The sequence below is a fragment of the Biomphalaria glabrata genome, chromosome 9, assembly GCF_947242115.1.
Source record: "Biomphalaria glabrata chromosome 9, xgBioGlab47.1, whole genome shotgun sequence".
Taxonomy (NCBI): Eukaryota; Metazoa; Mollusca; class Gastropoda; family Planorbidae; genus Biomphalaria; species Biomphalaria glabrata.
The window spans coordinates 6,644,990-6,661,913 of NC_074719.1; the positions used below are offsets into that span (position 1 = coordinate 6,644,990).

Here is a 16,924-nt window from a genome sequence, read left to right on the forward strand (position 1 = left end):
AAATAACGTGTACAAACTTTTTACCAGACAGATAGATTGAATTAATATAAGCTTTGTAATAAATAATTGCAAGTCATAAAGATAAAATTTAATTTATTTGGAATTTAACTATACTGGTCAGCATATTAACTATAGAGTTTTGGCAACGCTTAGTTTTTAACACTGAAATTGTCATTATGATAACAACCTTTTAACATTTTCAAGAGAATAGGAAAAAAACTCTTCTATTTTTTGGGCTGTCCTCGCATAGTGAAGGAATTGTATGTTGTGGTCAGAAAAATATAATGTTAGAGAACCGCTTTCCATTTGGTCACAGCTTACATTTCTATTAAAGATAAAACGTAGCTTTTGAAGAATTCTATATCAGATTTAACTAGATCTGTTATTGTAGCTTCGTGTCTTTTCTATTACACTATTACCTACTATGTTATCGGCATTTTTGGTTGATGAGATAATAGCCGTAGTGCGATTGATATCTGAATACAAATTCATTAGCAGAGCAAACAACCAACACAAAAAGGTCCTGCGTGTTTACAAAACAAATGTTATTATTAAAATAAATTGAACACTCATTGGACACAATGAAATCGAATCAGAACAACTAAATAGAGATACCAAGTAGTGGGACCCTGTGGGCTCACTGTTTAGTAAGCAAAGCAAGTGTGCATATTGAAATCGTTGGGAAATTTCTTTATTTAATTCTTTTTCAATTTTAATTTTGGCGTTTCTTCTTCTTCGATATACAGTGGCTTAGCAACCATTGCGCTTAGTGATTAAATGCATCCGGGCCTATACCTATAACTAATGGGGACTCACAAAAAGAAATCTAATATATAGAGTGTCGTGAAAGGCCTACTATATAGATAGATAGATATAGTCTGCAGAATGGAAGACCACCGCATCCCTAAACGACTCTTGTATGGCCAACTAAGCGAAGGAAAGCGCTCGCAAGGTGGTCAAAGAAAGCGCTTCAGGGACACCCTCAAAGCTTCTCTGAAGGCGTTCAGCATAGACCCAGGCACCTGGGAGACAGAGGCACATGACAAAGCATCATGGCTGTGAAAACTGGCGCACAGGTTGCTGAGGAAAAAAGAACAATGCTGGCAGAAGAAAAACGCCAGAGAAGAAAAGCAAGGCAAACAACACTAGCTTCAGCTGGAATAACCTGCCCAGTGTGCAGCCGAACATTCCGGGCTCACATAGGTCTCACTAGCCACATGAGGAGGCATAAAACCTCAGTGCAGAGCCCTCAGCCCCATGGCTGACAAAGTGGTCATCATCGAACCACGATGGACGAACTAGATAGATAGATAGATAGATAGATAGATAGATAGATAGATAGATAGATAGATAGATAGATAGATAGATAGATAAACAGACAGACAGACAGACAGACAGATAGATAGATAGATAGATAGATAGATAGATAGATAGATAGATAGATAGATAGATAGATAGATAGATAGATAGATAGATTAGCCCTTTAGAAATGTATACTTTGTTTCTATAGTTATAATGTATTTTTGAAATCCACAAATTATAAGACAAATTTCGTCGTGGATAATAATGACTATTATTACTATGTCAGAAACGAACGAGTGTTTATTCTCTGGCGCTGCCAAGGTCGAGTTTTTTTTAAAGAGAAACAAAATTCATTGTAGTCCCTTTATCATGTCCACTGAGGAATTTTCTGGTGATGTGGCAGGTCTGCAGCAGTACCGCCCTCTGACAGGCAACGAGAATCTTCTTAGGAATGTTAAGGCATTTAAGGTATCTATGAGGTCAGTTGTTATTATCCCCTCGGTTGATATAACAATGGGGCATATTGTTATTTTAGATAACTTACATATACGATGAATCTTCAAGCCTCGGTTCCCATAGGTTAAAAACAAACTAATATTCATTCTCTAGCACTGCCAGGCTCCAGCTTCTTTAGAGAGAAACAAAATTCATTGTTGTTCCTTTAAGTGTGTCGACGCTTAGATTTCTATATTTTCTTTGTTTTTTTCTATTCAGTTTTACTTATATTATGGGATAGTGGTACGGCGATGTCAATGATGGTAGCGGTTTTTTTTTTTAATGTTTTTTTTTAGTCAATAAACAGTAAATTAACACATAAAGAAAATTGCAGAGCTTTGTGGAGACAGCTTGCCGCCCTATGCGCCGAACGGCGCGGGAGGACCTAAGTCTAAGTAAACAGTAAATCAGAATGATTGAAGTATATCGTTTTGTCAGTTAAAATAGGTCCATCCCAGAACAATAAGTAATCGGTTGACTCGAGAACCTCTTGTGGCGAGTATTTGTAATAACGAGAAGTATCTTTGTGGATCAAATGATGTGTCAAAGTCACGTGTTGGTGTATTAGTTTTGCAATTTGGTTAAGGCGACCTAGGTGGGCAGATCTGATAAAGCTGAACATGCTGCCCTGCCATAATGTGTTCAATTGACTCAACCACATATCCGCACTTTCGGCATTTGTCTACAACATTGAGTTTTAGAATATGCTTCTCACAATTTTTTGTCCTAATTACTCTGTCAAGTATTGCTATAACAAAGCTTTCTGTTTCAGAGTAGAGATGACCTGCTTTGAGCCATGTTAAAGAAACAGCCCTGTCAGTATTGTCACTATGTAATAAGTCGGGAAATTTCTGTGGAGCGCTATCTTCTACCCATTGGCAGACCTAATGTCGTGTGTTGACTTAACCAACATTAGCATCAGCATTGTTTAGGTTCAGAGGGGTTGCACCTGAGTCGTATTTGTTCAGGCTTCAGATGGGTTGCTTCGGAGTCATATTTGTTTAGATTCAGAGGGGTTGCTTCGGAGTCATATTTGTTTAGATTCAGAGGGGTTGCTTCGGAGTCATATTTGTTTAGATTCAGAGGGGTTGCTTCGAAGTCATATTTGTTTAGATTCAGAGAGGTTGCTTAGAAGTCATATTTGTTTAGATTCAGAGAGGCTGCTTCGAAGTCATTTTTGTTTAGATTCAGAGGGGCTGCTTTTGAGTAGTATTTATTTAGATTCAGAGGGGCTGCTTTGGAGTCATTTTTGTTTAGATTCAGAGGGGCTGGTTCGGAGTCGTATTTTTTTAGATTCAGAGGGGTTGCTTCGGATTCATATTTTTTTAGATTCAGTGGTGCTGCTTCGGAGTCATTTTTGTTTAGATTCAGAGGTGCTGCTTCGGAGTCGTGTTTGCTTAGGAAGAAAAATAATTCATTGCTGGAGGCGTTCAGCTTTTATTGGGTTTTTTTAAACTTGCATCTTACATAATTTGTACTTCTGCAATCCACAATCTCCACCCTTCCTGGACTGGTATAACCTTATTGTGGAAGACTTGGGGTGTAAACATTTGGTTAGTATTTTTCTCTTGAGCCTGTCAATATAATGTAGGTCAGTGTCACTCCATTTTATAATTATTTTTTCTTTCTATGCACGTATATAGTAAAATATAGTTAACTACTTATATCTCTTTTAAATATCTGATATATTGATTTCTAGGTCAGTGATATAACAATAAACCTTTAATTTGACGTCATCAATTCTCGTCGTCTATTCTTTATAAAAAACAATTGCCGACGAAAATTAGTAAACAATTTATTTTTTACCACTGAAATCAATCCCCTTGATTGAAAAATGTCATTTTTTGCCTTGTTGGACTATCTACAGAATGGATTGCCACCAGTTTGGGTAACTACTTTCTTAGGTGTCGTCGATTTATTGTTGTAAAGTTTGAGTCAGTCTACAAATAATTTCTTAGTTTTATTTATCTATAAATTGTATTCCCTGATTGTAGACTAGATCTAAATGATAAAGCTGATGTACGGAATTAAGTATTATTAAGTTTACGGTCGAGGAGCAGACTCTGAGGCTGGAGTCCATAGCCATGGTCAGCAGCCAGTCTTAAAATTGGAAATTCCAAAATTAAACTTGAGCCATATGCTGTCCATAGCCGTCTCAGACTTCTGTACCACTGTGGTCGACATTTGGCCTAAGCCTAGATGCTTATGGTCTGGACAATCCACATCCCACTAAAAAAAAGTACCTAGTTGGCTAGTTCAGGTTGGATGCTTTACAGAGTACTATCACAAAACCTACGTATATCTAGGCCAAATTTAAGATTCCATGGTTGAATCACCCCCAGCGAAAATGCGGCTGCCTCTCCAATCTAATCTATTCGAGATCTATACTTCGAGATTTAGAATCAATTAGATTCTAATTTATAGATCTAGCACAGGGGTGGGGATATTATGACACGGGGGCAACTATGTGACAAAAATATTCTAATTAGCAATATGTCGAAACATTCAGGTAAAGATCCGAATTGCATTTTAGCTCTACCGGAAGCTGTCTTTGCTGTCTTTGCTTTGTTATAAAGTTGTGTAAATAAAAAGCATAATAATAAATTAAAACATTGAAGTATTGTTGGATTGGATTTGTTTCAAAACAAAATCATTTAATCATGAATGCGTTTACAAAAAAAAATGTTTGGTTTTTAACGACGACGGCACGGCCAGTTATTTTTGTGGTAAAGCAGTGAACAGATCGTGGTTTAAAACGACACTGCCAAACGTGACATCCTGATTGATTCGGATGTAATCTCACAATTGAAGAAAGGCAAATAAAAGTGAATCAGAAGTTAGTTGGTCCATTGACGAAGCTGCGACAGGTTTCCACCAAACAATCAGGGCTCGTGAAGTCAGTTTGGTGCTGCAACGCAAGATTGTCAAACGGAACAATCCCTTTCTCGGATGGTGCATTTGTTAAAGAAAGCTTGTCAGACGCAGCCAATGAAATGCTTCCATGTTTCCTGAACAGAAAAGGGATGTCAATTAGAAGTGTAGTTAGGACTGTTGAAAAATTAGATGATAATTTGATGCACCAACTTCACAATACAATCAAGGTACTGTTGTATTCGCCGTCAATGGACAAAAATACTGATATACAGGACAAATCACAATTACTGATATTCATCTGGTGAATAGATAATAAGTTTCAGCTGATGGAAGAGTTACTAAGTTTCAGCTGATGGAAGAGTTACTAAGTTTCAGCTGATGGAAGAGTTACTAAGTTTCAGCTGATGGAAGAGTTACTAAGTTTCAGCTGATGGAAGAGTTACTAAGTTTCAGCTGATGGAAGAGTTACTAAGTTTCAGCTGATGGAAGAGTTACTAAGTTTCAGCTGATGGAAGAGTTACTTAGTTTCAGCTGATGGAAGAGTTACTAAGTTTCAGCTGATGGAAGAGTTACTAAGTTTTAGCTGATGGCAGAGTTACTAAGTTTCAGCTGATGGAAGAGTTACTAAGTTTCAGCTGATGGAAGAGTTACTTAGTTTCAGCTGATGGAAGAGTTACTAAGTATCAGCTGATGGAAGAGTTACTAAGTTTCAGCTGATGGAAGAGTTACTAAGTTTCAGCTGATGGAAGAGTTACTAAGTTTCAGCTGATGGAAGAGTTACTAAGTTTCAGCTGATGGAAGAGTTACTAAGTTTCAGCTGATGGAAGAGTTACTTAGTTTCAGCTGATGGAAGAGTTACTAAGTATCAGCTGATGGAAGAGTTACTAAGTTTCAGCTGATGGAAGAGTTACTAAGTTTCAGCTGATGGAAGAGTTACTAAGTATCAGCTGATGGAAGAGTTACTAAGTTTCAGCTGATGGAAGAGTTACTAAGTTTCAGCTGATGGAAGAGTTACTAAGTTTCAGCTGATGGAAGAGTTACTAAGTTTCAGCTGATGGAAGAGTTACTAAGTTTCAGCTGATGGAAGAGTTACTAAGTATCAGCTGATGGAAGAGTTACTAAGTTTCAGCTGATGGAAGAGTTACTAAGGCCAGGATTTATTCATTGCTATCAAGAAGTGTATTGAAAGAGTTGGGTTGCTATGGAAACATATGGCAAGTGCAACAACAGATGAAGCGATTCCTTTGACTTGGAAAAAATAGGCTTGTTGAAGTTAATAAAGGATAAGGTTAAAGAGCACTATCCTGACCATTCGCTCATACCTCTGTGTTATTCATCAGGAGCCTTGGTGCATAGCTTCACTGAATATTGAGCATATGTGTGACCCTTTTGATACATTGACCAACCACACCAGGGATAGGAGTTTTTTTAAACCTCACGCAGTACTTGAAGCTTTGAAAACTTAACATTTACACACACACACACAAACACACACACACACACACATATATATATGCGGCCCTTCATTTAAAAAAATATATGCGGCCCTCCATACAAAAAGGTTGACCACCCCTGATGAAGTAGAAAAAAACTCTTTTTATTTTTTTTTTCATTATACCAACTCATTCTGTCTATCTGTCTGTTTGTCTGGTAAAATGTTTGTACACATTATTTCTCCCACACTTTGAAACTTAGCACAAATATTCATTGGCAAAGACATGACATGAATCAATTTAAAAATAACAAAATAATAATTTAATTACTGATAATTAATTATTTTGGTTGATACCAATAAGGGAAACAAATCCTCCAGCATTCAAAGATACCGCTAAATATGTAGGCTAGGGTTACGTCCCCTTAGATAATTGAACACATTTTTCTCTCAGAGACCCATTCTCGGATCAAGTTGAAACTTCAATACTTTAATGCACCTACTTCATGACCTAAATATACATCTTTGACGCAGCTGTTTTACCGTACTAAAAATATATCTAAGAATACGTACCATTCTGAACTTAGTGCATTTTCAGTATAAAAGAAATTTCACTAATTACGACTAATTGATTAAATAAATGGTTAATTTTTTTTTCCTGTGCTGTCATTGACAATGAATAATTGTGTAAATTTTCCGCTTGATTCAAGAATAAAATGTGGGAGAAATAACGTACAAACTATTCCACACAAACAGAAAGGAAAAAAAAAAAAATTTCGCACCCTCTTTGTCAGCACCTTATGAACAAAGACAAAATGGGAACTTATAAAAATGTATAGATTGTTGATCTAGATCTAGCAACATCATATAAGTATTGTCTTTTATTGTCTGTTTAATTATTTTATTGAACTCTACGTTAACAGTCTTACTCATCAATACTGTTCACGGAAATAGAATTTAGAATCAGATTTTTTTTAACTTTGAGAGTGGTGCCCGGCGCATGGTGACCCCCGGCCCCCCCCCCCCTCACCCACAACCCTTCTCCCGCTCCTACTCATGTCAGAAGCACTAATGAAATGTGATTCCTCTGTCTACAGAAACCTGGCATCATCTCGTATCAAGAGTTCGCAGACGACGTCGTTAGAATACACAATGACTACCGGAAAAAACACAGAGCCTACGCTTTAAGGTGAACATAAAGTAACGTAGTGGACCTCCCCTTGCCCCCCAGGGTTCAGGCAGAGGAAGATGACCCTTTCGCTTATTTCCAGTAGGTCGAGTGTGATTTTGTTAATGCTTTGAAATATGATAACTGTCAAACTAGAGTTTTTCCAATAGTGGCTAAAGATCTAGCAATTCTTTTCCGAACGATTTACATCAACTGTCGAAGTTCTTGGAAAATCGTTAGAGCCGTTTTCGAGAAGCGTGTCCACAAATAAGGTTTCATGTTTAGCCCAGGTTATGTGACTTGCATGGAGGTATTGTAAATATATATATATATAATTCTCTTCATGGCTCAACAGTCTGGACACCAAAAAGTAATGGAAAGATAACTCTTTTTCAAGTTGGACTAGAGTTACCCCACGTAACTTTAGTGGAGGAAAAAAAGAGAGGGGGGAGAACAAGTAATCCACTTGCGGGGCCAAGTATGGGTAGGGTTAATAATTGAAAATGAAGAGCTTGTATTAGAAAATAAATTCGTCTTTGCATTTTATTACAGAATTACTTTACGAGTCTTGCGTGTAACGAAGTCATACAGTATATCATAAAAATTCTATTTCCTACATAGATCACGCTCGATAGCAAGAATTAACAAATGTTTCAATCTATCTATGAGAGTTGTTGACCTTAAGTAATTCTTCATTAGTGTGAGGCGCAAGAAGCTTCTTTAACCAAATTCCACAGTTACGGATATTGCATAATGCCGTTTTTTTTTTAATCGCGCGTAGGATTGGCGTTTTCCATATTGTATGACACCCAAAAATGATAATTTTGTCTTTATATTTCAGGAGATTTGTATGAGTTTTCAAAAGATTTTAATAATTTCCGGAGATTTCCAGGACTTTTTCGTATATTTTGAAATTTCATGAGATTTCCAGGAGCTCCTGGTAAATCAGGAGGCCGCGAAAATCTGTTATAAGTTATAAAATGGTTTCATTTAATAATTTACACCTACAGTTTACACGGGCCCTATGAAGGTGCGGGGCCCATTGCAGTCGCATAGGTAGCAGTGGCCTAATGCCGGCCCTGCGAAATAGCGCCGTATGCTACGCCGTGGGTCGACTAGTAAGCTATAAAAGATAACTCTCACAAAGAAAGAAATGCGCAACTGTCGCCAAAAGAAAAACGTACATAATAACTCACAAACGGCACAAACACAAGGCTAGTTGACATCCGAAGGAAAACGTGAATGCCACGTTGCGGTAAAGCGCTTGGTCTCCGAACCGAATTAAGATTCGAGTTTCGTTTTTAGTCCCAGCGAAGAAAGGGGTTTGAACTCCGGACTCATGAAGTCAACCCATTTATAATGTAAGTTTGGAAAAGTAAAAGCGGTCGGTCTTTGTGCTGGCCACATGACAGCTTCATAAACCTTCGTCCCATATATCCCAAGGTCTCAAAAGAAAATTTAAATTAAAAAAAAAAGAAAAACTATTCAAACATAAAGTGACCTTAAATAGCACATAAAAAGGGGGGGAAACTGGGAGGGGGGGGGAGAGAGAGAAATGCAATACACATTGTGATATAATTCATTTTATTCAATAATTTATTTGAGAAAGAGATAAAAGAGAAAAAAAGTACCTCGGAAAAAGAAAAGAACGACTTTAATTTTTTTTTAAATTTTAACTTATTTTACAATCTCGCTTAAAACTTTGTCTTCTGAAGTTACAAGCATGGAAATTTAAAATAAAAAATTTTGGCTGTATTATTCATGCAGAAACCACGTAACGATGCCGGAGCAGTCAAGTGACTTGCTTGTTTAATAGGTCTTTCAAGGATTGGATAATCCTACATGCAAAAGATTTCCTTTTTTTAATGGATCCGTAATGTAGGATTGCGGTTTTTGTTTATGGTAACAATGTTCCTGATTTCAAAATCCGCCTTCTTTCCTCTCCCAGCAGGAGTTTTGTCTAGGAGATATGGGGGGGGGGGGTGTGCTTTATACTCTTCATTTCTGAAGGAAGATCTTCAGCGTACCATTCTATTCATTTAAATAAAACTGCAAAAACATTAGTAATTTTTTTTTAAACGCACAAACTCCGGATATGTACGTGGATAACGGAACGATATGGTGTTTGTACTGCGTGACGCAGGGGCCGACTTGATAAGGCTCTAAGCTTATAGAAATATAGAAAGCTTTTGGAGATGTGATTAAATATAAGACTTTCTTTTTCTTCATAATACTTGAAAATATTTCAAGAATTATTTCTGAGGGTAAATAAAGGTAGATCCACCGCTGGCGTAACATGGCTAGAGTAGTCATTTTGACAAAGATCCAAATGCTGTTTTTTTATTTATTCAAGTTTGTTTTTAATAGTATGAAATCGATGAAAGCAATTTGTTATGATTTATAAATACATTAATTATGCATAGTTTTTATCTCATGGTCCAAGACTTAACGACGACCTGTGCGCCATGACCCAACAGTGGGCCGACAAGCTTGCAGCCAGCGAGGACCTGGCCCACAGCGAGAACAAGTACAAGGGAGGCAGGGTAGGAGAGAATATCGCCATGAAGTGGGCATCCAACAAGGCCATATATAAACGTAAGACCCAGACCTCCAACTGTCTGACCCTACTTTGAAATGACCTTATAAAGTATAAAACAAGCAAAACAATTTTAAAAATACTTTTTTTTTTAAATTATATATATCAACTGTATCAATAATGTACAAGTTATTTGATTTATTCGATATCATACAAATTAATTAATTACCTATAATTAATTGACTAATTTGAGTATTTTTGTTTATCGATTCGTGTTTTGTTAGGTAAAATAAATAATTGTTTAAAGTTTCAACTTAATCCCATGAGGTATGGGAGAAATAACGTGTACAATTATCTAAGAGGACGAATCCCTACATATTTAGCGGTATCTGTGACTACTGAAGGATTTATTTCCCTTGTTGGTATCAAATAAAAGGATTAATTGCCAGTAATTAATTGAAAAATTGGTTAATTCATTTTATTGATTAATCTATTATCTTCGGCAATGAATAATTGTGCAAAGTTAGAGCCTGATTCAAGAACGGTTGTGTGGGACAAATAGACGTGTTTACACTTTGTACCAGACAAACAAAATGAGAGGATATAAGCTCTATTAAAAACATGCTGACATTGTAGTGCTACATTAATAATAAGTAATAATAATAATTTTATTTATAAAGCGCTATTAACAAACAAAATGTAGGCTCAAGGCGCTGTAATAACATTACACACACAAACACGAGAACTAAAATGACAAACTAATCTAAACAAATTTTCAACAGGTAGGTCTTAAATTTCTTCTTGAAAGAAGTGTAGCATGTTGTCTGTCTGAGATTAATGGGGAGTGAGTTCCAAACCTTTAGTCCGTGCACTGAAAAAGCCCGCAGACCGTAGCTTTTGGGGGAGAAACGTGGCACCACTAAAAGCGTTGAGTCCATTGATCGCAGGGCTCTCTGGATGACATATGGAGAGATCAGTTCGCTGAGGTACAAGGGCATCTCATTGTTAGATATACACTGACGACAAAGTGTGGCCATCTTGTAGTCGATTCTCGCTTTCACTGGAAGCCAATGGAGCGTGTGCAGGGGCGTAGTAGCAGAATCTCGTCTTGTTTTTCTAAGGACTATACATGCATATTTATGCTATATATCATCTTTTATATTTCATGTAAAAGTTGCGATATGCGTTATAAGGTTTATTTGTTGTTGTTGTTTTTTTACAAAGCTGATATCAACTTACTCTGTCTGTCTGTCTGGTAAAAAGTTTGTTCACGTTATTTCTCCTACACACACTCTTGGATCAAACTGAAACTTCGCACAATTATTCATTGACATAAACAAGACATGAATCAATTTTAAAAAGTAAATAATTAGACAATTAATTTCTGGTAATTAATCATTTTGTTTAATATCGAAAAATATTTTCTAGATTATTAAGAGACATAGTTCTAAGTGTGGAGTTCTTTCCTTTAGATAAGCTTTTTTTTTAAAAAGTATTTTTATATTTTTCTTTTTTTTTTTTTAAAGCCCAGGAAGTATGTGACACATGGTACAGCGAGGTCAGGAAGTATAACTTCGGGACGGAACCTACTGGACCTATTGTGACCGCTGGTAAGAACAAATATCAGGTGTACTATTATACATCTAATCTTACGACTCTTTCCGTTTCTAGAATAGGGCGCAGGGAGATCTTTAGATTAGAACACAAGAACTGGCAAGCACTCACAAATTCACACACACATAAAGATACTGATAGCTTCCAGGATGCCCAATGTGTCACGACTGAATTAGAGCTGTACAAGTTTCTCAAGCCTCAAAATGAACCAATGAGCAGCCCTAGTAACTAGATCTATAGCTGATCTCAATATATCAAGCCAGAATGCCTATTTATTATTTATTATAATTTATCATGTAATTTACAAGTTACATCATTATTACTTTTCTTTTGGTTTCATTTTTGATTATTTTGAGTATGTTATTTTGTATCCTGTTATTCTTTGTAATGGCTGCCTTTGTAGTGTGCTTTGGGACAATACAAAAACAATTGTCAAATTGAAGAGTAGTAATGTCTTCTCAAAGTACATGACAGTGATGGCATAAGTGAGTTCGTAAGTACCTCGAGGTCTCTTGTTAAACACACGGAAGAAACAAAGTCATGAATGCAGTCTCATGAGTTTAATGCTTTCAAGTTTTATTCACTGAAGAAATAAGTTCCCTTTTTCTATACAAAAAAAATTAATTAATTATCCCTAATTGATTAATTAATAAGTTAATTTTTTATGGATTCAAGTATCGTCATCGACTGTGACAAATTATGCAAAATTTCAACTCGATCTGACAATGGGAAAAGGAGGAAATAACGTGTACAAGACGTGATTGGGGAAATTACTCCACATATCCAGCCACGTCTGCAACAAAATACTGTGAAAACGGGTTTACCCGATTTGTTAAAAAGTTTCATACTTTATTAGAAATACAATTAGGTACTTTTTCTATATTTTTTTGGGCTCTCCGGTTGTGGGAGGAGCATTAAACATACACTGTCTCCGTCATGATCTAAGGATCTTTTATGCCAAGTATTATCAAGATTGTTCAAACGGTTTTAATTTGTATTCGGGACAGGCATACATACATACATACATACATACATACATACATACATACATACATACATACATACATGCATACATACACACATACATACATAGGGCCTACATATATACATACATATATAATGCATACATACATACACACATAAGCCTTACTTTCTGCTTTATAGTATAGATATATTATTTATATATTTAATTAGTTTGCCATTTTTACTTTTTTTGGTGTTGTCTAGGCCACTTTACTCAGATGGTGTGGCGCAACTCGACCGAGATCGGAGTGGGTCGATCCCAGGCCAGAGACGGGCGCTCCATCGTAGTGGTCAGCTACTTCCCGCCAGGCAACGTCGCTGGTCAGTTTCAGTCCAATGTTCTTCCAGCTCAAGAGACTTCATGAATTCTGATACAATCTTTCCATCGGCTGACCACAGTGGACTCTATAAGAATAAATAGGATCATATAAGAATACAATCTTTCCATCGGCTGACCACAGTGGACTCTATAAGAATAAATAGGATCATATAAGAATACTGCAAATATGTCTTTCAGTGAACGAATCAGGAATAGTTGCTGTATTAAAATTATATTACAAAATTATCAGAATAATCCAAAAAAGCTTAGTGAATAATTATAATTTAGTGATAAAAATGTATCATACTTCATTAGTCTTATTATATATATATATATATTTATCCTAATGATATCACACAGGGATATTTCCATGGCAGTAACTGATCTATTTCTGTAAAGGTGACATCATACTAGAAACAGAGTGCAACAAAATTGTATGTCTAATTTTTTAAAATTCTCAACTTCTAGAACATGTCTAGTTCATTTATTTCAAATATTTTTCTCTAAGTAAGATTTACGGAAGATTATTGTTGTTATATGTCAATCGATGAACCGTTTTGTAAAAGTAGCAATGACGGAAGATTATTTATACAAGTGGCACATTCCAATTTAAAAAGTAAGCTCTAGTTTAATAAAGTGAATCAATGTGTTTGTGTGTGTAGATTTATTTCGTAGCGAAATGTGAAACAAATAGGATAAAAAACAATGACACTTATTTTAAAATTAATAAAACCGAATTTTCATCTTAAATGTCTGTGAGTCTTAATTTATAAGTAAATCTAATAATTATGATTTCTTGTTTTCAGAAGTCATAAAATTTTCATTTTTGTTGTATATCTAAGGAAGTTTCCTACCAAATAATGAAACGAATTTTTCTTTTAAGTAGTTATTGCGTCTCTGTTGTATCTTTTCAAACAAACTCCAATCAACTCAAACCATCTCTAACTAGCTCTTACCATCTCTAACCAACTCTAACTAACTCTTACCATCTCTAACTAGCTCTTACCATCTCTAACCAACTCTAACTCTTACCATCTCTAACCAACTCTAACTAACTCTTACCATCTCTAACCAACTCTAACTAACTCTTACCATCTCTAACCAACTCTAACTAACTCTTACCATCTCTAACCAACTCTAACCAACTCTAACCATCTCTAAGCAACTCTAACCAACTCTAACCATCTCTAACCAACACTAACCATCTCTAACCAGCTCTAACCAACTCTAACCATCTCTAACGAACTCTAACCATCTCTAACCACCTCTTACCAACTCAAACCATCTCTAACCATCTCTAACCAACTCAAACCATCTCTAACCAACTCCAACCATCTCTAACCAACTCTAATCATCTCTAACCAAATCCAACCATCTCTAACCAACTCTAATCATCTCTAACTATCTCTAACCATCTCTAAGCAACTCAAACCATCTCTAATCAATTCAAACCATCTCTAACCATCTCTAAGCAACTCGAACCATCTCTAACCAACTCAAACCATCTCTAACCTTCTCTAACCATCTCAAACCATCTCTAACCAACTCCAACCATCTCTAACCAACTCTAATCATCTCTAACCAAATCCAACAATCTCTAACCATCTCTAACGAACTCTAACCATCTCTAACCAACTCAAACAATCTCTAACCATCTCTAACGAACTTAAACCATCTCTAACGAACTCTAACCAACTCTAACCACCTCTTACCAACTCAAACCATCTCTAACCATCTCTAACCAACTCAAACCAACTCTAACCAACTCAAACAATCTCTAAGCAACTCGAACCATCTCTAACGAACTTAAACCATCTCTAACCATCTCTAACGAACTCTAACCATCTCTAACCAACTCAAACAATCTCTAACCATCTCTAACGAACTTAAAGCATCTCTAACGAACTCTAACCAACTCTAACCACCTCTTACCAACTCAAACCATCTCTAACCATCTCTAACCAACTCAAACCAACTCTAACCAACTCAAACAATCTCTAAGCAACTCGAACCATCTCTAACCAACTCAAACCATCTCTAACCAACTCAAACCATCTCTAACCAACTCGAACCATCTCTAACCAACTCAAACCATCTCTAACCAACTCAAACCATCTCTAACCAACTCAAACCAGTACATACTCTAGGCCTAGGTTGCGTTTTTTTTTTTTTCTAAATCTTGCGCTCGGAGGAAAGAAGTTTATATCTTGTAATAGCCACACTGGAACAACACGAGCTTCAAGAAACACAATGATTCTATTTGTCTCTATTTATGCTTCTCACTCCAGCCACTTGTTCTCTAAACTGACTTCCTTTTAAACACAGTCCCTGACACACTGCTGCTCACTCAACCATGTACACTCAAGGTCCACTGGTCACTTCATACACAGGCACACACACTGCACTACCAGCCACTTTGTAAGCAACTAGTTTATAGTCAAAAATTATTTAACGTCATCTCTATATATGATTCTCTTCATGGCTCAGGACACCAAGTAATGGAAAGACCAAAGCCGCGGAAAATCTGTTAAAAGTTATAAAATGATTTAATTTAATAATTTACACCTACAGTTTACGCGGGTCCTATAAAAGTGCGGGGCCCACTGCGGTCGCATAGGTTGCAGTAACCTAAGTCCGGCCCTGCAAAATAGCGGCGCATGCTACGCCGCCGGTCGACTAGTTCAATATAAAATCTCTGTCCTCCGAGCTCAGCTTTAAGTTTATAAAGACAATCAATAGTCCTAGTAGTTGTACTCGTGGAGAGGTGAGTTTGTCGCCTTATGCTTCCCATGGATAAAAACATAGAAATAATAATATAAGGCTTGTGTTCGAGTCCGAAGATTAGTGAGGAATGCACTATTTCCCGTGGATACGCAGACCCAGCTGTGACACACATTTGTTGCCGGTGGTCGATTACGATTTTCTTTTCGCCGTCTGCGTCTGTCCTCGGCAGCGGATTTTCTTTTGGTCTCAAATGTGTATCCCGCGGCTTTCGTGAGCGACCTCTAGCTGCCTCGTTCTGAGACCGCATGCCGCCAGATGCTCTCTTCTATGTCAGCTAAGGCAAGTTGGCGGCTAAGCTAGTCTTTAAAGCGTTTTCGAGGGGCACCTGTGTTCCGTCGACCACCTTTTAGCTCACCAAAAAAACACTGCTCTTGTCAGGAAATAAGTAACTACCAACCGTATTGCGCTAGGATAACTTTAGTTTGACAGTCGAAAAGGTTCGAAATAGAATCGTCTTATAATAACATTTGGCTTAAGTCTTTTTTATTGCTCATATTAACTCATTCAGATCAAAAGTTTGTAAATGTTATTTCTCGACGACCAATCTCGGATCAAGCTGAACAATTGCACAATTATATCTTTTACCTGACACCACAAGAATCCATTTAAAAAATCAACCAATTAGTTAATTGACTATTGGTAATACATTACTTTTGTTTGTTATCTTGTCTAAAGTGGTGGCATAAGTTGAATTAGTCCCCTTTAGATTAGGATGCAATTTTAGGTTTTGTGAACACAAACATGAAATAGAGACAATAGATAACTCTACAATCTTCCATCTTCATAGACTCTTCGCTAGTAGAGTGGTTACAGCGTTGGCTTGAGAGGCCCGAGAAGGCTTTAGCCCACAAGTTTGAATTCAGGCCGTTCCCTTTAAAAAAAAAATGCATTGAAAAAGCGATCACACAGATACCTCGTTCTTTCTATCCCCCCCCCCCCCCCCCCATTTCCAACTGGTCCAGACAAGTGATAGGATCTTAGTGTTTTGAAAAGGATCAAAGCATGAAATAGCGCTAAACAAAAACATTTGGTAAAAAACTTTTTTTCTAATCGCACAGATTTATTGTTGTTAGTCTAGATCGATTACACATTTAATGACATGACTTGAGCCAGTCGTAGTGATACACACTTTGTTTTTAAAAAAAACGTATCTCTATAATAATTATCTTCGTGGCTCAACCATGCTGGACATCACAGTGAAAAATTCAAAGAAAAGATAACTTTTATTGCTGCAAGTCGGACTAGAGCTACCCCACGTTAGCTTTCGCGGTGACAGAGAGCGAGAAAAAAACAGAGGGAGGGGCGTATGCTACGCCGCGGGTCGGCTCGCTTTTGTTTTTTTGTACTCTGCTTGTTGTGAAAAAGGCTACAGCGGGA

The 16,924-nt window shown here is 36.8% G+C and overlaps 1 protein-coding gene across 1 annotated transcript; it reads left to right on the plus strand.

Moving 5' to 3' along the window:
* The first annotated feature begins 3,560 nt into the window (after positions 1-3,560).
* Positions 3,561-13,406, plus strand: LOC106071202 (Golgi-associated plant pathogenesis-related protein 1-like). The gene is made up of 5 exons (XM_056039808.1): positions 3,561-3,685; positions 7,201-7,292; positions 9,715-9,866; positions 11,334-11,417; positions 12,649-13,406. Exons 1-5 carry the CDS (start codon positions 3,632-3,634, stop codon positions 12,807-12,809), a joined length of 543 nt encoding a protein of 180 aa, XP_055895783.1. The 5' UTR covers positions 3,561-3,631; the 3' UTR covers positions 12,810-13,406.
* The last annotated feature ends 3,518 nt before the right edge of the window (positions 13,407-16,924 follow it).